General features: G+C 33.2%; 3 protein-coding genes across 3 annotated transcripts in view; 1 reads left to right on the forward strand and 2 right to left on the reverse strand.

Annotated features, from left to right (window-relative positions):
* Positions 1-3464: 3464 nt before the first annotated feature.
* LOC108747066 lies at positions 3465-6470 on the reverse strand. The gene is made up of 7 exons (XM_018484314.1): positions 6234-6470; positions 5950-6015; positions 5565-5666; positions 5238-5357; positions 5005-5163; positions 4636-4807; positions 3465-3571 (listed from the first exon to the last, which is right to left on the reverse strand). Exons 1-7 carry the CDS (start codon positions 6342-6344, stop codon positions 3480-3482), a joined length of 822 nt encoding a protein of 273 aa, XP_018339816.1. The 5' UTR covers positions 6345-6470; the 3' UTR covers positions 3465-3479.
* Positions 6471-7009: 539 nt separating this feature from the next.
* LOC108747052 (nucleoporin SEH1) lies at positions 7010-10486 on the reverse strand. Its single transcript, XM_018484289.1, has 6 exons — positions 10247-10486; positions 9462-9618; positions 9119-9380; positions 8586-8819; positions 8219-8506; positions 7010-7269 (listed from the first exon to the last, which is right to left on the reverse strand). The coding sequence occupies exons 1-6, from the start codon at positions 10355-10357 to the stop codon at positions 7104-7106; spliced, it is 1218 nt and encodes a 405-aa protein (XP_018339791.1). The 5' UTR covers positions 10358-10486; the 3' UTR covers positions 7010-7103.
* A 3208-nt stretch (positions 10487-13694) lies between these two features.
* Positions 13695-24142, forward strand: part of LOC108747046 (tubulin polyglutamylase TTLL7-like) — an 11919-nt gene continuing 1471 nt past the window's right edge. The window contains exons 1-18 of the mRNA XM_018484278.1: positions 13695-13834; positions 14988-15207; positions 15713-15925; positions 16351-16576; positions 16837-16907; positions 16981-17098; positions 17751-17852; positions 17991-18103; positions 19381-19658; positions 20225-20309; positions 20374-20664; positions 21337-21493; positions 21724-21824; positions 22034-22162; positions 22231-22456; positions 22774-22955; positions 23289-23520; positions 23977-24108. Of these exons, the coding sequence (XP_018339780.1) occupies positions 15023-15207; positions 15713-15925; positions 16351-16576; positions 16837-16907; positions 16981-17098; positions 17751-17852; positions 17991-18103; positions 19381-19658; positions 20225-20309; positions 20374-20664; positions 21337-21493; positions 21724-21824; positions 22034-22162; positions 22231-22456; positions 22774-22955; positions 23289-23520; positions 23977-24108 (2841 nt within the window). The 5' untranslated portion in view covers positions 13695-13834; positions 14988-15022. The remainder of the gene's footprint in view (positions 13835-14987; positions 15208-15712; positions 15926-16350; positions 16577-16836; positions 16908-16980; positions 17099-17750; positions 17853-17990; positions 18104-19380; positions 19659-20224; positions 20310-20373; positions 20665-21336; positions 21494-21723; positions 21825-22033; positions 22163-22230; positions 22457-22773; positions 22956-23288; positions 23521-23976; positions 24109-24142) is intronic.

Consider the following 24142-nt stretch of genomic DNA (forward strand, 5'->3'; position numbering starts at 1 on the left):
CGGAAATCTATGAAAATCATGAATGACGCGTTTCAGTTTCAGCCGATGGTGGGCGACGTCTATGAGAGCGGTATGTGTACCCTACCCAGGCAACATTGGCCCAGTCAGAGCGTTCAATCGATGTCGATGACAATGAGTCCTCCGATATTGTATGCCGGTCTGGGCGTCGTCACCAGGACCTGTCCGAGCGGCACGCTGCCGACGAAGGACTGTGAGACACGAGTGCCCGGTCAGTGTTGTCCAGCAATCCAGACGCAGAAGGACGCGACGATAGGTACGCCAGTGGTGATGGCCAAGAGGGAGAGCTCTGTGTGACCCTACACCCACCACGGGGCCTGCACCTGCAGCGTGAGCGAGTTGCTGTGAATCACGCCGTTGTCAATCGCGAGATAGCCGCGGATCCTGGATGACACGAGCGTCCAGGAAACGTTCGGGAGATGTCTACAGGTCATCACGCGAAAATTGGAACGTCTTTCAGGAACGAGGCTTCAATTTCAATTCCGAAAGGCGTTTGGACAATCGTTATGTAGATCTGAAAATTGAGATGTCTCCTTTGAACGATTTGTAAGGGGGATGTTTTCTTTTACCAAACTGGAATGTCCCTCCGACGTCGCTTGTGTCGTCCGGAACTCGCTTGGGCGAGCCGGTTTGAGTTCGACAGATTTAGGTTTCCACTCCACGACAAACGCCACGATTTGCGTCTCTCTGTTGAATCAAGTGCCCTTTTTACACTGAAAAACGACGAACATCCCGACCGGCTGATCTGCCGGCTTCTCTCATCTCGTGTGCGTAGCCTCGTGATCGAGCCCCGGTGGAACCAAGACGGGCACCTTATATGGTAGAGAGAGAGAGAGAGAGAGAGAGAGAGAGAGAGAGAGAGTGAGTTTACGAAAATGTGCGTGTTGCGCGAGCTCACCAGCTTGCCGCACATACTCCTGTACATACCTCGAGACACGGAAGATATTTTGTACGAGTCGCGTATATATTAACGATTTATTCCCACTTTTACTATGAACACAACACTGTACAATTTGTCTAGTCGATGTAAGTATAAATATGTATATGCGTTAAAGTCGTCGGGGAGAGGCGTCAGACCAGAATAACGTACACTGAGGGGGATGATCATCACCGTCGCGTCACGCGGGTCACGCCGCACGCGCGACATAATTATTTATAACGTTGACAATGCGTAAATGCGAAGTAGCGCGACTCTCGCGGGTACGGGAGAGAGAAAACAGTGGAGAGAGGGGGGGGGGAAGAGGGGCGAAGTTGTCAGAGACATATCGTTTGTATCTCTATCCGCGGGAATCGAGACGAGGCGTACGAAGTGCAGCGAAGTAATGAGACGAAAGACGAAGAAAGAGGAAAGAATGATGAAGAAGAAGAAAAAAATAAGATAAATCCCCGTTGCGTTTTCGTCTCAGTCTGCAGGATTCTGGATTTCATCGTAATATTAAGTATCTCTTGTACAATGTATAAAGTAACGACTTCCTCCGAAGTAAATGTACCGAGTATGATGAACGTTGTTTTTTCAAAGTCTTGAATCTTACTCTATATAGAGAGATGCCCCCAATTAAAAAAAAAAAAAAAAAAAAGTGTCGTACAGTAATCGCGATAGCACTTCTAACTTACTGCCTGTTTCGACGCTTGTGAATCTCGTTGGTAACTTCATTTGGCAGAGGTTTCCCGACCTCTCTCTGTATCATATAGCTTTAAAATGAAAAAAAAAAAAAAGAAGAGAAACGAAGGTTCGAAGGGCGGCCTCGTCATATCCTCCGTACGATACAGGGATAATCTCATCGTTGATTAGAGCGGCCCGAGTCGCGCTCTCTGGCTACCGGGCTGCTAATTCGCGAGAAGTAAGGTGAAAATTGACCATGTAGCCTTTCCCTTGATATCGAGCAGTCGATTACTGGGCGGTGCATTTCAGCTATATATTATTACGTGAGACGCGCGTCAGAAGTCTCTCCTTTTCGCGCGAAGTGATAATACCCCGTACTTTGCTTCGATCTCTGTACAGATTGATTTTTCGCGTATAGGATTTACGCTCCGAGCACGCGACGATCCTTCTGCGACTGCAAGGACTCACGTGAGAGTCGGAATGCCCTTCATACAGCGTGAGAAGACGAGAGAGATCTTTCGATGTTCACGTATTATATCTAAATAAGATCGTCGTGTATCTAATCGTTCTAGAATTCGATAACATAATCGTAATTAATCCGATGATAAATGATCGCAAATTTTTTCTGACGTTACAGCGCGTTTTTACGCTCTCTGAAGCAGCAATATTGATCTAGTTTAGGAAACTAGAACAGGAACACGAGACGAAACTCTTTCAAACGTGTTTCGAGAGCGCGAAAGTTAACTTAACTTCCTTCATCACATTGTTCCTTTTACATTTTAATTATTAAGCATTAAATAATTTTCCGTCTCTTTATAAGCGAGTTTTATCTTCAAACGAAGTCACGATTTCTGTCTCTTTTGACGCGGCCAAGTCGCCAAAAGCCAAAAGTTTCGTTGAAACGCAGCACGGTATTTGTCTACCAGATCGAAACTTCGCGTAAATTGACTATAAAGGGAATGTAGGTTGTGACTGTTTGCAGTCGCGTCGTCGTTGCAGTCTGTTATACGTGCTTGCAAATGAATATGCATAGGAGACGGTCCTCACACACGGACGAAGCATCCGCGTTTCCGTTCGCCGTGGGAAACGACAGGTGATTATCGGGGATACTTAGCGAATTATTCGATGTGTAAGGAATGTAGAAAACGGCGAAGTCGAAGATTTTATAAGCCGTAAAAAGCTATCACGAGAATTTCTAAGGCGAACACGTTGTTTTCTCGATCGCTTGGATGTTACGTTAACGCGTCGCTCCCGTGAAGATCTATTAACATTAAAAAAAAAAAAAAATGAGATGAATCGTTGATTATTATTATTACTGCCATTAATGGAATTGATGTCGGAACATTGTGAGTGTATGTTGTCGAAGAGAATTTTTAGTAATCGTTGATACGCAATTGATACGCGCGTTCCTCCACCTCCTCCCTCCCCCTCCCCTCCCCTTGTTATAACTTTTGCACACACATAGAAATTGTAGCCGTATACAATATAAAAGAACGTTGCAACAAAGAGATTCTGCGGTCCGACGACGGGGAAATGTCACAGGAACGAAAAACGTACAATAAAACCTGGATCCAAACTGCCAAAGTTTTCTATACTTCGTTCGTACGTATGATATCACTATATACGCCCACTATACTATGAGAAAAGGTGTGAACTTTTTAATAAATAATAAATAGATTTTTTTCTAACGAAAGACACACGATTTGTCTGAGAAAATATATTTCTTAATTCCATTTTTATCAACACGTTTAATTAAATCCGAAGAAACGTCAAGAGGAAAAAAAGAAAGAAAGAAAGAAGATAAGTCATCATTTTTCCGCATCTTGCTTGCGAGACAGTTGGTTTCCAGGGCACATTTCTACTTTTCGCTGTTCCGCTGATCCGAAATCTTTCGGCCATCGAACGCGTCGCGAGGCATAATATCGCAAGGCGGTGGCCAGACATTATTATCTGCAAAACGATTAAACGATATTTGTCAGCCAGCGCTGGAAGATTAACGTGAGTGTCGATGTTCAATCGCGCATGAATCGTACAGTTAATCCTCAGTGAAAACATGATATCGACGTCGATCGCACTCGTTTCAGTGTAACTTAAGTATCAATCGAAAAATGAGACGTGTCAAGGGAACGTCGTTTTTTTTTTGTTATTTTTTTTTTTAAAGGTAAGAATGCATTTTGCTGCACTGTTCCGTATGCGTCACTGCCTGTATATCGTAATAATGAGACCGGATCTGACCAGCCGCCGCTTGCGCGAGACAACATTGAAGTTTGTATATGTACTTAGTTTAGGACTATTTCCGACATACACACACAAACACACACACACACACACACACACACACACACACACACACACACACAAGTCTCATGTACCCCAGAACGTTTTTTTGATATTGTAAATATTCTGAAATAAATAATCGTTTTTATTCACGCGACTCGCGTGATTATTGTGTTCCTCAGCGGTAATCTTCGCACGGATCAACGATGATTCCCCTACAGCACAAAAGTTGCAGCAATATTGCGGAGATTTTGCAGCGATATTGCACTCCCCTATGGGTTTGATCAGTTTTTTTTATCAACGTCATAAACCCATATTAGTTTCTTTGTTAATTCACAAATATAAAATGCGTTCCTACTATGTCGAAAAGAAATTTTGCAAAGTGTCTCTTACAAAATTCAACGGTAGAATGCCAGCAAAAATATAATAAAATATAATAGTAAATTGATTGATAGAAATCATGTATAATTTATACAATTTTGGAACATATCATTTATCATTTTATTGTTATTATTATATTTAATTTATTATTATTTCATTTTTTTCATATGTTCTATTCAAATGGTTACGAAATAACAAATTCTGCTTGAATTTCTACTGGCAATCTGTCGTAAAAGATTATGTCGGCACTACTAGCAGAATACGAGATAAAATCGATGCCAATAATCTTCTGGAATCTACTGGCATACAGCTAACATTTTGCTTACTCGATGTACGTCAGTACATGTAATTCTTACCGTCCCAGAATGCACTCGGCGACGCATCGGAATACATTTGCAAATACTCCTCGACGCTTTTGAACACGGGCAAATTCACACTCAAGAGAAACTTGAGAACTGTGCTCTCGGGCAGATACCGGGCCGCTTTGTCTCCCAAGTCTCCAAGTAGCACGTCTTTAATGGCGATCGACTGTAAAATCGAATGAAACTAACGTCACGGGATAGAATGGAGGAAATTCTTAGCTTTATATGTTTAGTATTTCGGATTCAAAATCCTTCTCCCCCTTTCTCCAATAATTCTTTGAAGTCTCATCAAACCTCTGTTCGACATCCGCACAGAGTGTTGGACGTTTTATATCTCCCTTAGATCTCTGTAAAATTGCGAACCTGTTCGTACATCATGTTTACAATATACTCGCAGAACGTGTACACCTTTATTAGACATTTTAAGACTTCCTTTAAAATGTCATCCAATGTCTGAGCTTCTATCGTCCGTGGTAAAGTCAGCGGTATCATGTAGACGTGGCACCATGCTGAGAAGAATCTCTGCAAGTGCAATATATGTATGTGCAATCTTTTTTTTATGTATATCCACATGCACCGCATATCAGGCCACCGACTTGATGAACGTGATGATACGAAGGCAAAGAAATTGTTTTTCCGAATCTGCATACATCATCGGATATGACGAACATAAGATTTATAAGCTCATAGTGCTTATAAATCATGTCTTCCCACGCCTGTCAAGAAAATAAATCTCTGCCTTATTTCCATTTCTTTCTTAAAAAAATAACGAGTAGATAAATCACAAATGAGAATCGCAATCATCAAAGAAAAATTTTATGATTCGAAGGTTTGCAATTTAAATAAGTAATAATTTATTTTAACATTTTCTTCTCTTATGATGTAACGTTATATAATATGAAGAGATAAAAATATTGAAATACCTCTAATATGTGAATGTAATATAATGGATAAACAACCAATAGTCCTGTAATGGACGAGTTATCGTCATCCACGCATAAATCCCGCATAATATTTTCCATTCTCTACGAAATATAAATTATTTAAAAAATGCTTTTCAATCGTAACTTGTTTAATTATACGCTGAATTAGTATTGTTCGTAAATATAAAAATATTGTCTCTGTACAACAGGAACATAAATTATCTTTGACATTTACTTATTAACTTCGTTGAATATTGTTAATGTCGCTAATTATATTTGCTATAATTTCTCAAAATACAAAAGTTATTTCCGAAGATTATTTGCAGTGTATCATAATTATATAAAACTCTAAGAAACAATATATATAATTTACACTAGTACCTACCTTTCGAAAAATTTCATGAGTTTCGTAATATTTCCCAATGTAAATAACTCGCGTAATGTAAGTTTTCTAAAAAGAGAATGTGACGTATATTTCAAGAAAAAACTATGCAAACTTTACTAACTTACAAGTTACATTTGTATCATTTCTGTTTAAACTTGAATATTACAAATATTTTATAAACAATATTTTTATACGTAAAAGTTTTAGGTCACCGTTTCAGTACTATATTGATTAAAAATTATTAATTACAGATACACATTAAACAATCAAATAGTACAACTTACAGAATCAATGACGCGAAGATTACGTTGTATCACATCTAAAACGCTTTTTCGCACTGGTTCGATTAATGACGGCATTGGAAGTTTTGTAACACGTTTTTTCTTACTAGCCATTAATGTGTATTATATTCTTCTGTTAACTTCGTAAATTCGTCTTTCACATAAAAGCAGAAATTCTGCGTATATTTTAATATGTCGTAATGGCGACGATGGTGAAAAGAGCGATCTGAACGTTCAAAAAAGTCCTATTCAACGAATGCTTACTTTGAAGCTATCTTCGTTACTACAAGTTTTATATACACAGTGAATAAAATGGCAAATACATATTCATATCCAGTATCATTCATATCCAGTATCATTCATATCCAACATCATTCATATTCAGTATCATGAATACTTGAATAGCTACATAAATCTGCGCCAAAAATTAAGCTGTTCTTCAGCTCGTGGATATATAAGAACGGATAAAAGGTAAAAGTGAAAAACATAAATTGGTAATGATTTCGGATGAAAGATCAATATATGTATTAAATAAAATGGCTAAATAATTTTTTTAAATCAGATCTCTAAAAATATATTTATCATAAATTTCTACACTTAATGATAGATTGCTTTCGCAAACTAGAGATCCATGAAATCTATATAATTACGTAGAAACAAAATTTAAATCTAAATACGTAGTATCAAAGGATTGCTATGAAAAACTAAAGTGACAAGATTATGCAATAGACGATTTTGCATTTTAATTTTGCATGAAAGTATTTCAGTCTACGCGTTATCACAAGAGAGTTAACATCAATTATCATTTATATTATCGCGCTTATTCTAAACATTATCTATTAAATCACATTGCTAAATTGCAAATAATTCTAATTATTTTTTTGCTATAATCGGCAACAACGGCGGTGTCGGCTCGCTAGGATTACCTAGCCATACGGATTTACTAAAGCGTCCCTTTATAACGGGCGCTTGCCACTTGTTACTGGACACGATGGTAGCCGTCGGTTTCTCCGCCGTGACCGTGGCTACGCTTACAGTCCTGAAATAGTAATAAAGATTATTTAAGAGTATATGAGTGAAAAGATTGCGTACTAAATGAAATAAAACTGTTTACAGAACATCACGAAACGAGATAATAAAACAAGAATTCATTTTCATTACACTCATCTCTTAGGAAAGAAATAATTACTGTGGTGAAGAATTTTTACACGAAACTTTAGTAGAACAAGACAGGAGAAAATGAAAAGGTATTCGTAATGCACAAACAGCATTTATTAATGAAAAACGTGTTACAAATCTTTTTAAGCGCCGTTTATTTTTTAATAGTAAATTTACGAAAAAATAATTTCTCCAAATTTGAGTATGTATTAAGGGTTACTCCTCAGCTTACTATAATAATACATACTGATCCTATTCGAGGATCCTATTCGTATCCTCCACCCATATCCTCACAAATTGTTTATATACTTTATATCAGAGCCTTTCAACTCGTGCACCGCGTACATGAAATTTCGTGCCCGCGGTGCGCGAAAGGCTCTGCTTTATATTATGTATAAATTGTTCTACATGACCAGTATTTTGCAACATTAAAAAATTTTAATAAATAATGTGACGAAATAATTGAAATGAATTTATCTTAAAAAGAGTAATTCTAATAAAACATAAAATTATAAAAAAAGTTGCAAGATGGTATAACAGTAGCAGTGTAATATTTATCACATTGTGTAAATGTGTGATTATTTCAGAGAACAAATCCAATGTTAAAGACGCGATTATAATAATAAATTATATAAACACAAAATAAAACAATAAAGATGAATGGAGAACGTAGGTGAACAATTTCCATGATAGTACACTTTATATTTTCTATCTGACAAAAACTAGTGCGTAAATAAACACAAAATAATTCACGATTGTCTATAATTGATTAGGTCCTCTAATGCCAAGGTACTTGACTTGGATGACTGATGGTACCCAGTTTGTAGTACCTGGTGGTAGATGGCACCTGTTGAGCTGGTGTAGACGAACTCGGCGGAGTCGCTACGATAGGAGTTTCAGCACCCTGAGCTGGAATACCGTCTCCTTTGAGAACAGAGATGCATTTCCAATGGTTAATGAAATTATCCTTCCACAATCGGACGCAACCATCGTCGCCGGAACTTGCTAAAATCGTTCCCATACAGTTCCAGCTAACACGCCAGACAGTGCAATAATGATCATCGAACTGTGCGACTACATTCGTTTCAAAATGCGATACACCAGTCTGTGTACTCTCGCTGAAAAAAAATAATAATATACATTTACTTTCCCGCTTGCCTATTATTTTTTTATACAATCTTAAACAGTTTTACTTACTCCGTCGGTTTTAAAGTGACTATTCGTACATCTTTTGTAGCTATAGCCAGTGTGTGGAAATTTCTGCCTAGATTAGGAGCAAACGCAATGTCGTAAACAGCATCCGTAATGCTCGATAATGTCTCGGCTTTCACCCAGCGCCTACTGTTCTCAGAATATTCGTAAATAAAGATTTTTGCTCCAAGTGTAGGATTTGGATCGTCGCTACCGACTGCTATCATAGGCGGATGTAGTCTAAAGTATATTTTTATCAAATATTAATACAAGCACATTAAGGGGCCAATTCTGTAACTCTTAACGACAGTTATTGATGTCGTTGCGCAGATATTATGTAGAGTAAAAAAGCTGTGTAGTGACATCGACGACTGTCGTTACAAGTTACAGAAATGGCATCTAAAATTGATGTTATTTTATCTTATACATTAGATGTTATTACGTAATACATTATTAGGTCTTATTATTTTGTAATAAATTATATTTTTAATATCAGTAACAAACATTTTAAAAAAATTAGGAAATAAGAACACACTTACCTAGAGAGAGATGGATTCCATGTAAGACAACTACATGAAAGTTTACAGTTGATGTCATGTTGTAACGTCCACTGGCTCAAATTCATGATATCTGGTGCTTCATATATCCGAATGAATCCATCTGCGCTACAAGTGGCCAGAAGAAGGCCTAAAGTCTTTGGTGCAAACTTTACATCTGTGACGGAAGTACGTGAATCAACTAAATTTGTTCTTTTAATCCAATGTTTGCTGCCACGAGCTTCTGGTCCCGAACCTTCGCCAACTGTCAAGAAAAAGAAAAGACATAGGGAAGTAGAATATAACGTCAAGCTTAGAAACAAGAATAAAAAAAAATTCATCATACCAATTTCCTCCCAAACAGCAGCGGTGCGATCAAATGAACATGTAGCGAGAACCTGACCAAATTCTGGGTGTGCCCAAGTGACTTTCCACACCGATCCACTATGGGCCTTCCAAGAAGCAGTTAGATGCCAGTTTCCATGTTCATCTTCATCCCAAACCTGTAATATTTAATTAAACCTATAATAAATAATTTAACCTATAATTTCATAAATAAATATATATTTAATAGAAATTTTTATAAAAATTAATTCTAAATTAATTCTAAATTAATTCTAAATATTTAATATCTATATTTAGCTACAATTAAATATGTATACTAGGAAGAATCTGAATCATATGTCTATAAATCTGTTTTTTATAATTCAACTAATTCACACTTTTGGAAATTAAAGTGAAACAGATATAAACAAGTAAAATATTTATGTAAGCCTTTATGATATTAATGCTTAAATTAGTTATTCATAACACGATAGATACATAAATCACAATCAGTTGAGATGTGTTTACCAAAGTCAAAGTAAACGCAAACATTGCGAGTTGTATCTACCGTGTTATGAATATATAATTTAAACGTATCAACATCCATAGATGCTCACATAAGCGTTTTGCTTGTATCAAATGTATTCTTCTTTTAGATGGAGTCCACAAATATTACTGTTTTACTTTTAATTTAATTTCTAAACTTATTTTAAAATAAGTTTAATATTTAGTGAAAAAAAACGAGAAAAAAAGTTCTAGTGCAATCTAACGCAGGAATCAAAACAGACATTCCTTCGTTTATTGTACCTTTACAAATTGATCACTGGAGCACGTCGCCATTCGTTCCCCATAGTAATCGTAGGCGATATCGTGTATGAGATCTTTGTGTTCCGCATTGATGCTGTGCGCCTCGTACATCGTGAATAAAATAAATGTGATATATACTCGAATGAGAGATTGTTTACTAAACGCGCCATACGTTGAAGGTTATAATATAGCGTGCCCGTGTCGACACTGTCGACGTCTGTCGGCACCAACAGAATTATGGGTGCTCGAATCTGTTCGAATCTACGCAAGATATGTTAATGGCAGCGCTCTCTATATCGTTTCAAACTTTTTTCAAATATTAACATTTATAAAGCTCAATTTAATAAAAATTACGCTGAGATTTAATTGTCAATCATGCAATGTAGAATAAATTGAAGAATAATTACAAAATAATATATATTAAAGAGTCTAATACAAATATTATATTTCATTCCTCCTCTATTCTGCAAGAAAACAGATAATATAAAACAGATATAAAATTAATAAAAAAATATTTGCTTTATAACATAAATTATTTTATATATTAAAATTGTATTTCAAATATTACCACTTATAGGGTATCCCATAAGAAATTGTTGAAACTAATCAGCTGTTTATTTCTATAAAGTGCATAAAAAATTTAATATGTATAAATATGTATAAGCATACAAAAACATGTATAATCATATATAAAATGTCCATATATCCATCTTTCTTTTGTAAAATTACTTTTCAGTGTAATGGAAATAATAATAATATACAGTAAACATATATAATTATACATAATTATGCATAACAAATTTTTTACCAGAACATAGCAAATAATAAAAATAGAATATCTTTTATATGGCAGTTTTTATTTACTTATAAATAAAGTAATAAAGACGATCAAACATTTTTATTATTTAATAAATGTTTATGAATACTAATCTCATAAAATATATATCGGAAATTTAAATAAAATATTTTATGATTATTAAGATTGGCAATATTTGGCATTTTTATAAATATTTATTAAATAATAAATTTAATGAAATTTTTATTAAATAATTAAATAAAAAAAGCAAAGAACAAAATTTATTAAAATATAATAAAAAAATTCTCAACTTTTATAAGCGAACAGATCGATATACTTTTTTCTTCATTTAACAACGAGATTAAATATTGGCAAATTACTGTTCTCATATTAATTGATTATGTTAAACGTTACGTTACAAGATCCTCTAGGACAACTAGCATTACGGCGCAAAAGTTGTGTGTAAGGCCGAAGGCGGTTTCGGATAACACTTTGACCCATTCGTATGGTGTCCGTTATCCGAGACCAACTCGCTCTCGTGCCATTGCAGCTGCAAATGTATTCCTTGCCCACCCTGGCTGATCGTCATGAATGCGATCAGGTGTATCGCGATAATGACCGGATATTTTCGCAAATCTCGCTCCAGTAATAGCACCGACCGAGCCATCATTATCGTGTAGTTAAGGTTGAATATCAGGTGATCCCCATATACAGGTAACGACCGATTATTATATTTATCCATTATAATATATAAAAAAGCAAATATACAATCTCTGAATTGAATTTGTTACTTTTCTACAATATATTTTTATGCTTCATAGATATTAAAATAATTTATATAATATTCTTTATATCTTTTATACTTTTATTTCTGTTTCTTTTCTGTTAAAATAATTTCAGTTTTTAAATTTAATTAATTTGATTTTTAAAAGTTAAATTAATTTGACTTTTTGAAAGAAATTGAAATCTAACAAAGTAATATCAAGCAAATGTGAGATAGGCATTAAAAAAAAATTATAATATAAAATGCGATTGACATGGCTTTTTTATTAACTTTATATATCTTAAGCTTATAGAAATAAATGTGAAAATTAAAAAAGCGTCAATCAATCAAAAATAAAATAAATCTTTGCAATAATGAAGAATGGTGTTAACAGGAAATAATACTAAAATAATTTCTCGAATATTAATACATCGAGAAGAATAGCTTACTCGTCGTGTCCTGGCATCGCTGTCATCTACACCCTTTATCGCATTTCCGGGCCATATTATGTCTATGGCACTTGCATACGGTGTAAATAAATACTCCATATCGTGGAGTGTCATCAGGCACTTCGGCCAGTCGTCTTGTGCGAGATATGGCGCTACTTCGTCGCCTTCGAGTCAGTGCCGAGATCGAACTATGAAATGTCGGACTGAAGCTTCTTTGTGTTAAAAGAAAAAAATCTAAAGATAAAAAAAATCGAGTGATATTTTTCGTGCGATCGAGCAAGCAGAATTTCCGTAATTACGCGAAAATCATGCATAAAATGTGATCATCAGAGAATAAAATCAACGAAAGTGATTTTGATTTGTCAAAAAAAATAATTTTTTGTTTTTATTTTATATATATAATATATACACGTAGCATACAAAATAATTGTGACATTAGAGTAAATGTGATACCTAAATATTTCTCAAAAGATTAAAATAATAAATAACAATAAAACTCATGATAAAAAATAAAGGATTTATTTCATTTAGAATTATTAAATAGAAATTTTAAAATATTAATTATTCTTAAATAACATATTTTAAAATTAAAAATAATAGTTATCAAATATATCATGAAAAATACTGCGTCACATTTGCTCAAATATTATAATCACGCTAATTAAATCGACGATTTATAAAGCAAATATTTCCGACGAAAAAAATCTTTACAAATAAAGTCGTGATTAAATGAAATATTTAGGTTTCTAATTAAATATGTAATAAATATGTAACTCAACGACATAATTCATCGCCTTGCGGCGATACATGGCATCATTCTTTCCGCGAAATGTGCGCACTGTGCCGTCGGTAAACAGAGTGTAAGGACTTTGTAAAAATAACATTAAAAGTATTATGCTCCGTTTATCAACAGTACGGTGTGACGGAATCTGCTGATCGAAACCAAAAGAAAGAACTCTTCGCATTTGATTTTTGCGGCTCCCATATTCCAGCATAACTCAGCCATGTCATTATGAAAGGCATTATGCTAAGAATATGCGGTGTCGTGAATTTGCATGCCAATCCTCATGGTGAAAGTTCAGGAATGTCGCCTACAAGTTATATGGCGACAAAATGGAAAAAAATCACAAAATATTCTTTAAATATTAATATAGTTAGATGTGAACATTATAGTTTTCCTACACTTTCTGAAACTGAAACAAATATTCTGAAATTGTATTGTATTTGCTAACTTCTGATTAAACGATTGCAACAATTACGAAGAGTATCTCATTGAATGTCAATAAACAGAAATACGTCTGTCGCATCGAAGAATGTACATCGTCCATATAATGTACTCGCATTATTTGCAACGTCAAAGAAATCTCTTGATTCACCGAGGTTATCCATCTTTGCGACCTTATTGCATTTATTTCTATATGTTGTCAGTGTATATCGATAGCGCGGTAATTTGTGCGAGCAATTCACTGAGAGCGAATCTGCAATTATTTCGCTTTCGTGGTGACAATTCCTTCATATCACGAATTAGTCGCGTTTCTCGTGTGATCATGCAATAAGCAAGAAATCGTTTCAAATTTTTGGTAAGTTCAATTTTCGATGTTTTTTTTTTAGACAGAATATATAAATCTGAACAAACAAAACGAGCATATTTAATAATAACATAATGAAAATTTAATTAATTATTAATTATTAAATATGTGAAATTATTAATTATTAATAATGCAATTAGAAGTATTAGAACATTATACTATATAAATATTTAGCTATAATAATTACAATATTATGTATCGAACACACAGTTGAGTAATTACTTTTTCAAAATGTAAAAATCTTACAAAAATTGCTATGTATATGTGATTGCGTTTTAAAGATAAGTTTTTCTTTTACGTCTTGTCAATTTTCTATAATTTTATATTATTATATATTAATGATTAGTTAGTATTAAATTGATAAAACTGTGGAATATACTATTTTCTGTTTATTTAAAATTTACGAAGCTTAAGCTAAATTATTACAATAAACTTTAATATATCAACTTTATACAAGGTGTTGGATAATTAACAATAAAACTCGCATAGCAACAAAATGGATTAAACTGAGTCGAAAAGTCCTCTACTATTTTGTAATTTTCGCAATAGTTAACAAAATTAATTACTAAAAATTGCCGAATATTTGTTTTCAATAATTTTTTATTCAAATACTGTCAACTTTACATAAAAAAAAATTATTTATTTTCTTCTCATAGAGCTCTAAGAATTTTCTTTTCATAGAGCTCTAAGAATTTTTTCAGAATTTTTTATCAACTTTTTAGTACTGTATTTTCTTATTGGCAACTATAATAGTTTTACCAACATGAGAAAATACGGTATTAAAAATATTCTGAAAAAATTCTCAGAACTTTATGAGAAGAAAATAAATAATTTTTGTCTCTTGCTGTTTTCCTGTAAAGTTGATAATATTTAAGTAAAAAATTATTAAAAACCAATATTCAGTGATTTTTAGTAATTATAATATCTTGTTAACTATTACGAAAATTGTAAAATGGTAGAAGACAATTCGACTCAATTTATAATCTATTCTGTCGCTTTGTAAGAGTTTTTATCAGACACCTTATATAAATGGCGCTTTGACTTGTGTAAGCACTTATAATCTTTGTTATCATAAATAAATATATCTATATTGCAACACGTTACAATCCGCGTATCACCGAATTTATACCTATATTAATCTCAGTGGAGAAGCGATATCCGTTGAAACTTGCGAAGAAAATGCGTGTGGCCGTCGTAGGCGCCGGTGTAATAGGAGTATCAAGTGCGTTTGCGGTGAAAAGCGTTTTTCCAAGTTATGATGTGAAGATCTTCGCTGATGCATTCTCACCTGACACCACTGGCGACGGAAGTGCTGGTTTATGGACTCCTTTTCTCCTCGGTGACACACCTGCTGAAGACATAACGTAAGTGCGCTCGATTATATCTGTAGATAATAAAAATGAAATCACACGTTATGAAGTTTAAAGATTTCTCGAAGAAAAATATAGACATTGATTTTTCATGTTGAATACTTTTACATTTTAATCTATCGCAAATATAGATATAGAATACAGATCTATAGATCTGAACCATCTAATATTTCTGATAAATACAATAATAAATTACGATAGTTAATTACAATAATTACACTTACGAGTCAATTCTAAGCAGAATCGTAAGACTCGTAACGTGTTCTCGTAAAACTTGTAAGAACTTATGACTAATATTTTAATTTTATGCGTATATATATATATCGTAAATCTACGATTTCTAGTAAATTTTATGGCTAGTAAAAAACTATTTGTAAAAATATTGTATAAAAGTATAAAGCACTTAAAAATTCTTACAAGTCTTACAGGAATATGTTACTAGCCTTATAATTCTGCTTAGAATTTAAGTATTATAAGAATTAATGTATGGTTTTGTTAGTCGATGGGCTGGTAACACACATCAGTGGTTCGAGCAATTTTGGAAAGCCGGATTATCATCAAAAACGGGTATTTCTCTACTGCCTGTAACTTGTGTTACTAGTAATTATGAGGATTACGTTGAGCCAATATGGGTAAAATTTGTCTATGGCTTCCAAAAATTAAGTAACGAAAGATTACAACGCTTAAATGAAGAACACAAGTCCAATTACAAGTAAATTAAATCTTTATAAGGCTTAAATATATAAACAATTCAAACCATAACAATTAATCCAGCCACGTCACAAGATATTATCAGCAAATGTCATTTATTTAAAATTATGAAGTTACAAAAATATATAAATCTAAGAGATAGATTTATATAGTTTTGTAACTTCATAATTTTATATTATTAATTTTAATAATATCTTACAACGTGGGTGTATGCTCTTCGTTTGAATTGAATCAATTACAAGTACATTTTCCATGTTATATCTTAAAATTAAATTATTATAAAATTAAATAATTAAATTAAAATAAATTAAAGACTATTACATATACAAAATTTGAACGAATCGCTTTATTTTCATTTTAATTACCGCTTATTATTATTGCTGTCTCTTTCGAACGTTTATCGAGATTTGAAGTTAACAATTTCAGACAAGGTATACAATATATAACTTATACTGCCGAACCGGTTCTACTCCTGCCGTGGCTCATGGAAAAGTTTGTTGCTTTGGGCGGAGAAGTGGAAAGAAGGAACATTAAAATGTTGCACCAATTAGCAGAAGAAGGGTATGATTTAATAATAAACTGCAGCGGGCTCGGTGCACGAGAACTCGTCGCGGATGAAACGATGACGCCTATTAGAGGTCAGGTGTACAGGGTAACCCTCTAATCTACATTGCATCTTCTTATTTTTAAGTAGATTCGAGTTACAATAGTAGTAATTTATTTATATATTCCATGTGCGTAAATGTAAAAATATTTTAAAAAGTTATCGTTTAAGCGTCAATCTTTTTCATAAAAAATAAAAGTCGTTCGCTGTCTTTCCTTTCTTCGTCAATATGTGCCTGATATACCTTTTTTAAAGTATTGCTTTGCTGATAAATTTAAAACTAACTGATTTAGAGATGTTTATTTAAGGTAAAAGCACCTTGGGCAATGCATTGTTTTTTGGCGAATGATGATGCCTCATGCAATTACATTATCCCTAAGTATGCAATATTAATAATGCATATTTATTGACAGTGACGTTTATTCCACGGCCTCTATAATATTTGTCCACAGCATCTACAGCGTCGTAATAGGTGGTACTCATCAAGAAGGCGATTTCGATCGTTCCGTACGAGAGAAGGATTCGAAACACATTTATGATGGATGTTGTCGCATAATGCCGTCTCTAAAGGTCCCTAAGATACTCGTAAATTTAAGTCCTCTGTTTTAGCCATGTGGAATTTTGCATCATCTGTTAACAATCTGGATCTTTAAACTTCGGCGCAGATTTTCGTATTGTTCCGGAACTGTGAAAATCTGACAAATGTATACTGAAAGCTTTAACAATGAGATTTTACTATTGTAAAAGTCGGATTGTATTTTACTTATTTTTTACAGATTGAAATTCATCTATCAAAATTCACAATCAAAATATCGGTGTCTTCAAAATTCAACTTGGTTGACGAAGGATTAAGCATTAAAAGCATATTGTATGAAAACCTGAAAGAGTTCTTGTATACTAAAAGCTTCAATAATGAGTTTTTACTATCATAGAAATTGGATTGTGTTTTACTTATTTTTTTACTACAGATAACATGCATGTTGCATAAGATGTCTAAAAAACATCTTTTAGATGTCTTATGTCTAAAAGATGTGTGTGTGTTTAAAGATATCTTTTAGATACTTTAACATAAATGTTACCTGGGGTACATATATTTAAATTTATCTATGAGAATTTACGATCAGAATATCAGTGCTTTCAAAGTTTAACTTGGTTGGTGGAGGATTAATAAAAGACCAGTAATTTCTCAAGATAAAATTTACGCTTGTAATTTCTGTCGTAGGGGAGTAAAATAATACGCGCGTGGGTGGGCCTTCGACCAGGACGACCGCGAGTTCGTCTGGAGTGCGAGAGCTTCAGTTCGTCCATGGGAAAAGAGTTCAAGGTAAATTGCCATAAGATAATATACTGTTAACTATATGCCGAGAGTAATATTGAGTTGAACTTTAATACACCATCATTCGAGCGCCGCTAAACTTTATGATCGCTTCTTATAACGCTTGTTTCGTGCTTTATATTTTAGGTGATACACAATTACGGCCACGGTGGAAGTGGCGTGACGCTGTGCTGGGGGTGCGCCATGGATGTCGTGGAGATGATAAAAAACTTGAAAGTGCCTGAATTAAACTCCAAACTGTAACTTCAGGGACAGAATAAACTTTTTATCCTTCATACATTTTTACCTGCATCGCTGCGGGGCGTTTAACCTTGCTCAACCCTTTATTTTTATTACCGCCCGAAGAATTGTGTCGTTAAAAATATTATTCTCATTTTTTTACTTGTCTCCTTTTTATTTCAAATTTAAATTAAATCGAAATTGTTTCTCCAGCGAGAGGAACGGGTGTTACCGTTAAGAACTTTCGTTTTTCGCGATCTGCATTGCTCGTGCCTATTTGACATTTGATCAATATTCGTAATTCTTACTTTAGACCTACTTGTTTCGCATAACAATGGCAAAAAGTCGAGAAACATAATTAAACGTCAAGAAAGCGAACGTAAGCGCGCGAGAGTTCAATCTGCGCGGGGCGCACCAACCTATTTAAAGTTCCGTGTCGTGCAGATCACTTCCGTAACTGTACATACAATTTCTAAATATGGTCGTCAGGCTGTAATTAAAGCACCAAACTAACTACTAAGATACCTTACATGTCGACCATGCCGCAGTAGTCGCGTAAAGCTAGACGTCGGTGACGCGTGTCTCTTCAGTCGCAATACGATCTATATCGGCCATACAGCTTTCCTTTCGCAACAGCATTTAACGTTCGTCATCAAAATTAGACAAGAAAATCGGCAGGTACGTTCATTAAAATATAAAAAATATATTTTATATAAATTTGATACGTTTGACAACTTTGAATCAATTTCATCCAAAAAAATTTTACATATTCTTTATAGAGAAATATGCCGTTGTATTTTTAATATTTAGCAGTAATTATATATTATAGAAATGATTTATGATAAATAAGAGACATCTTAATAAAATTCAAAATATTTAAATATAAATTCAAGCATTGCCGAGTTTTTTTATGAACGGTTCTTTAGACTAATTATATAAAGCTAAAGCTAGAAATTTTGAAAATGACAGTAACTAATTTCTAAAAAATTGTACCAAAAAGAATTTATTTATGATTAAATTTGTTAATCTGGGGACCGATTGTGTATTTTAAAACAAAATAAAAATTACAAAAGTAAGCAAATTCGCTATGAAATAAATATTCTAGTAAATTTGCTCACTTTTGTTATTTTCACCATGATTTTCATCTTGTTTCAAGATATATAATCGACTTTTTGATTTGATTCGTATCGATTAACACGATTATCATGTCTACGCGGCAAATGCAAATGAGACAGGGATTAAGTTCGGATTGAGTTTGACGCGTATTGACTGACAGCATGATTGAAATAATTGAATAATGGAAAGCAGTAGCGGTCATGATCGTCGTCGAATACAGCGACAAGCATCCGGTGATATTGTGCGATTCTAAAAACGGTAATTTAAGAAACGAGAGCGTAACAAACGGTCAAAGCATCAACGAGTCCGACAAGAAGCAATCCTGCGAGTCGTCATTTCAAAATCAGAAATATATCAGTCCCTCGGACTTATCGCTTGCATACGTCAGAATAGGTGTTGCCAAGCATGATTTCGAGCAGCATCACTGGAAGATCACTACAGATAAAGGTAATAACACAGGTATTCGTAAATCCAACAAATTGAAAAGGCAAATTCAAAATCACATTTAATAACAAATTTACACGAGGTAGACATAACGAGGAATGTAAAGAGAAAAACTGAATAAGAAGATCCATAAAAACTTTGAATGCTTCAGCGATCTGATTTCTGGAAAATTCATTTCTTTAATTTAATCTTAATTTAATTAAACAGAAAGGACGATTTTGCTGAAATATTCAAAAATTTAGCTAAATCTGAACATATAATCTTATTGAACTACAAAATAATTATGTAGAATGCTCGGACGAGCTGGTTACTAGAATGTAAAAACTTTTTGCAACACTGCCCATCATGCTTAAGTTTCTGCGTAATTATTTTGATTGATGGACTAACAAAATTTTGAAATTTACGTCTAATTTAATTTTTAAATACTTCAACAAATTCGTTCTTTCCGTGTGTGTAACTTTATAAAAATATTCTCTCTCCATTATTCTTTAAAGACGTTTTAAATTTTTCACGCTTTTATGTCCTAGTATTTTTTTATAATCATTAATTTTTTATATTTATTAATAAAACTTTCCGAATAGACGCATTATGCAAAGGAAGTGATTCAAAGCAGCACAAAGAGAATGTGGAAGAAGCGTCAAAGACCAGGATTAAAAAAAGGCAAAGGTATTTCAAAGAACTATACATTTCGTTTGAGAGCCGAAATTGATTTTGTAATTTAACGAAACAGATATTTAACAATCTGCACGGTAAATTGCAAGTACGACGTGGTTAGACGTGTGGCCGTGCGATTTGGGATGAGGCAAGTTACGGAGGACAGCAGTTGGAATCTCTATTGGACCGACCTAAGCATCAGTGTAGAGCGTGTCAAAGACATGAAGAGGTTCCAGAGGGTCAATCATTTTCCCGGGATGACAGAGATATGTAGAAAGGATCTACTCGCTCGTAATCTCAATCGCATGCAGAAGCTGTTTCCGAAGGACTATAATTTTTTCCCGAAAACTTGGTGCTTACCCGCGGAGTAAGATGCACACATTTTAATGATTTAACCTGTTCATTTTACAAATAATATAGTTCTAATAAAATTTTATTAGAATGCTATTTTATCGTTAATAATATATATTAACATAATATGTCTCAATCGGCAAAAATTTATTTTCCGTTTCACGTTTAAATTCAGTGCATCAAATTTGAATAATTAATATAAAACACAAATTATACAATTTTTATCTCAGTGTCTACATTAAGCATATAAAACATTATTTTCTATAAAATATTCATTCTTCACGAATAAAATTTGCTTAATAATTTTATGTTTCTATTTATACACATCCTTCGCTTTGAGTCTAATTGAAATTTTATATCTCAGTATAAAACAAACACGCACACATTAATATTTTTTAATAGTAATAATAATCATAGATGAGATTAAATATCGTATGACAATTCTACGAATCGTTTCATGTGTCAAAATAAAAAATGCGGTTTATCGATTGAAAGCCCTCTTATCTATTTTACAAGCGCGAGGTTGTCGTATGCGTGAGTCATTCTGTTTTGCTTCACTGAACGATCGCTCTCAGGTTCCCAGTCGTAAATTCCAAAGGTTTGCCATTACGGTGATAAAGAATAATCAATATTTCCCAAAGTCAAAGAGCATATAAGCAGATCAAAAGCTCTGGATTTCGACTTCCAGTCACGGTGACGCGATGACTTATTCCAAGGCACGGAGATCGAAAACCTTCATCATCAAACCGGATGCCGGCTGCCAAGGTCGTGGTATTTATTTAACAAAACATTTAAAGGACATCAAACCAAACGAACGTTTGATCTGTCAAGTATACATCACAAGGGTAGGAAATATTAATTTTTCCCGCAAGAAAAAATCATTGGAAATTTATTTTCTCTTTTTTATAAATAAGATACAATCTTTTACACATTTCTCTTTTCTTTATATTCTCTTGAGATTCTCTAAAATTTGTTCAGATTTCTTTCTAACTAATATTCGCAATTGTAACCAAAAATTTCACAGTTACAGCACAGAATAAGTATAATGTAGTCTTTTTTCTTATCATACCCTTAGCCCTTCTTAATAGACGGATACAAATTTGATCTACGTATTTACACACTAATCACGTCATGTGATCCTCTCAGAATCTATGTGTATAACGAAGGACTCGTGAGGTAAGACATAAATGTAAAAAGAATACTTAAGAAAATAAATCTTGATGACATAAGATATAATTCTCTTGAAATATTTTTGAATATAAATAATTATTTTTTTATATAAACAGTTTATACTTTTTTATACTTTTCAAATTTACACACATATACATATACATGTATATATTTTTTCGATTTATTGAGTAGTGCAAAACACATCACATTTTTAGATTTGCAACCAGCAAATACAAGGAACCGATCGGATATAATATTTCTAATATGTTTATGCATTTGACAAATTACTCCGTTAACAAGCATAGTCGAATGTATGTTATTGATGATGAAATTGGTAGCAAAAGGTTCGTATATGTATTGGTTGTAGAATTGGCGATAAAATACCAATTGTACAGCGAATTATTCCTTGCAGAAAAATATCAACATTGAATAAGTGGTTTCAAACGAAAAATATCGATGTAGATGAATTATGGAGTAAAATCGACGAAATTATAATTAAAACTATAATCGCCGCATATCCCGTATTGAAACATAATTACCACACGTGCTTCTCAATGCACAATATGACTTGCGCGTGTTTTGAGCTATTGGGATTCGACATTTTGCTCGACTGGAAGCTCAAGCCTTACCTTCTTGAAGTAAGCTTTTCACAGAGAGATTAAGACATCGAAAAAAAATATTATTAAACAATAAAAATAAGAAAAGTTCAGATGAGATTAATGAGAATCATACGCTATTGTAGGTGCGAAGAGATAGATGAAGTAGATAATTCTCAGATGTTCATGGTTATCTTTATTTTATTTCGTCGAAATAAACCTTTATTATTTAAAATGAACCTATATTATTTTTATTGTTTAATATTGAGAGTCCTTATTTATATTTATATTTATTTATTTAATTAATTGTGTTTAAATATTATTAAATATATTCTCTCTACAATTAGTAAATCTATCAGGTAAATCACTCGCCAAGCTTTCACACAGATGCACAGATAGATAGAGACGTAAAGGAAGGATTGCTGATGGACACCTTCGATATATTAAATTTACATCAATACGATAAGAAGAAAATAATAGAAGAAGACAGGAAGCGAATCAAAGCGCGACTTCTTCAAGGCTTAAACGGAAATGATCTCAGGCAAGTGAAATATTTCAAAGAACATAATATAATTTTATAAATAATTGTACCAATCTCGTAGTAATTAATTTCAATTAATTGCAAAACTTTATAAAACTTATTAGTAAAAAATGGCATCCAATTATAAACATTTTTTACAATCCATACGTGATATAAAAATTAAATCCAAATTTTTAATTAATATGTTATAAAATATTTATTAAGAGTCTCTCATTTTATAAAATATAATTCATACAACATAGAATTTAAAAAATTCGAGTTTTTCTATATATTATAACAGAAAATATATTGCAGTAAAAGTCTGATAATAAATCGAAACATTACAATTCGCAGTCAAATTAATGACTCGGCTTTGATGAAATCCGATAGAAACGAGAACAATTACATGCAGAGGCAATTTCAGTGGGAGGACGACCACATGGGCAATTTCCGAAGAATTTATCCATGCTTTGACGAGGATAAATATCAGTCTTTTTTCACACAGAATGTCATTTCCGTTTTCCAAGATACGGTGGCGTCAAGAGCGCGCGAAGAAGCGTCGAGAATAGAGAGAGAAGAGAACGAGGTAAATTTTTCATCAATTCACGATTTTGTATCCTCAATTTGGCAGATGAATCTTTAAAACAATTCTTTATATTTATAAATGTTACGTTAATATTATTGCCAATACGATATATATATATATATATATGTAAAGCGAAATGAGATACTTTTTATATAAATAACATCACGAAGCTTTTATCAGAGATTTTTATCAAAGTAATATAAAACTTTTTAAAATATAGCAAGCATTAACGTTAATAAAATTGCTCGTTGTTCATCCAATAAAATAAATTGCAGCATTAATCCACACACATATAAGCTTTAGCTTTAATATAAATTATTATACTCAAGAATATTATCAAATTATTATTATTAAATTGATATTTTTTCTAATTATTTTTTAATACCTTAATAAATTACTGCTAATTCTTAATCTTTTAATCGGTTATTTTTCATAAATAATTTTGTCTTATTTCAGCTAAAAGCAAAAGAGGAAGAACGCAAACGAATAGTCGGGAAATTGAGCGAGCAAAAATTAGGCCCAGAAAGTTCAAACGCACCAAAAAAATTGCAAGAGAAAAGTAAATCCGCAAGCGTGATAAGGAAAAACGTTAGTATACAAAACGTTAGTATACAAAACAGTT

Source organism: Trachymyrmex septentrionalis, unplaced genomic scaffold (genome assembly GCF_001594115.1).
Source record: "Trachymyrmex septentrionalis isolate Tsep2-gDNA-1 unplaced genomic scaffold, Tsep1.0 scaffold190, whole genome shotgun sequence".
NCBI lineage: Eukaryota > Metazoa > Arthropoda > Insecta > Hymenoptera > Formicidae > Trachymyrmex > Trachymyrmex septentrionalis.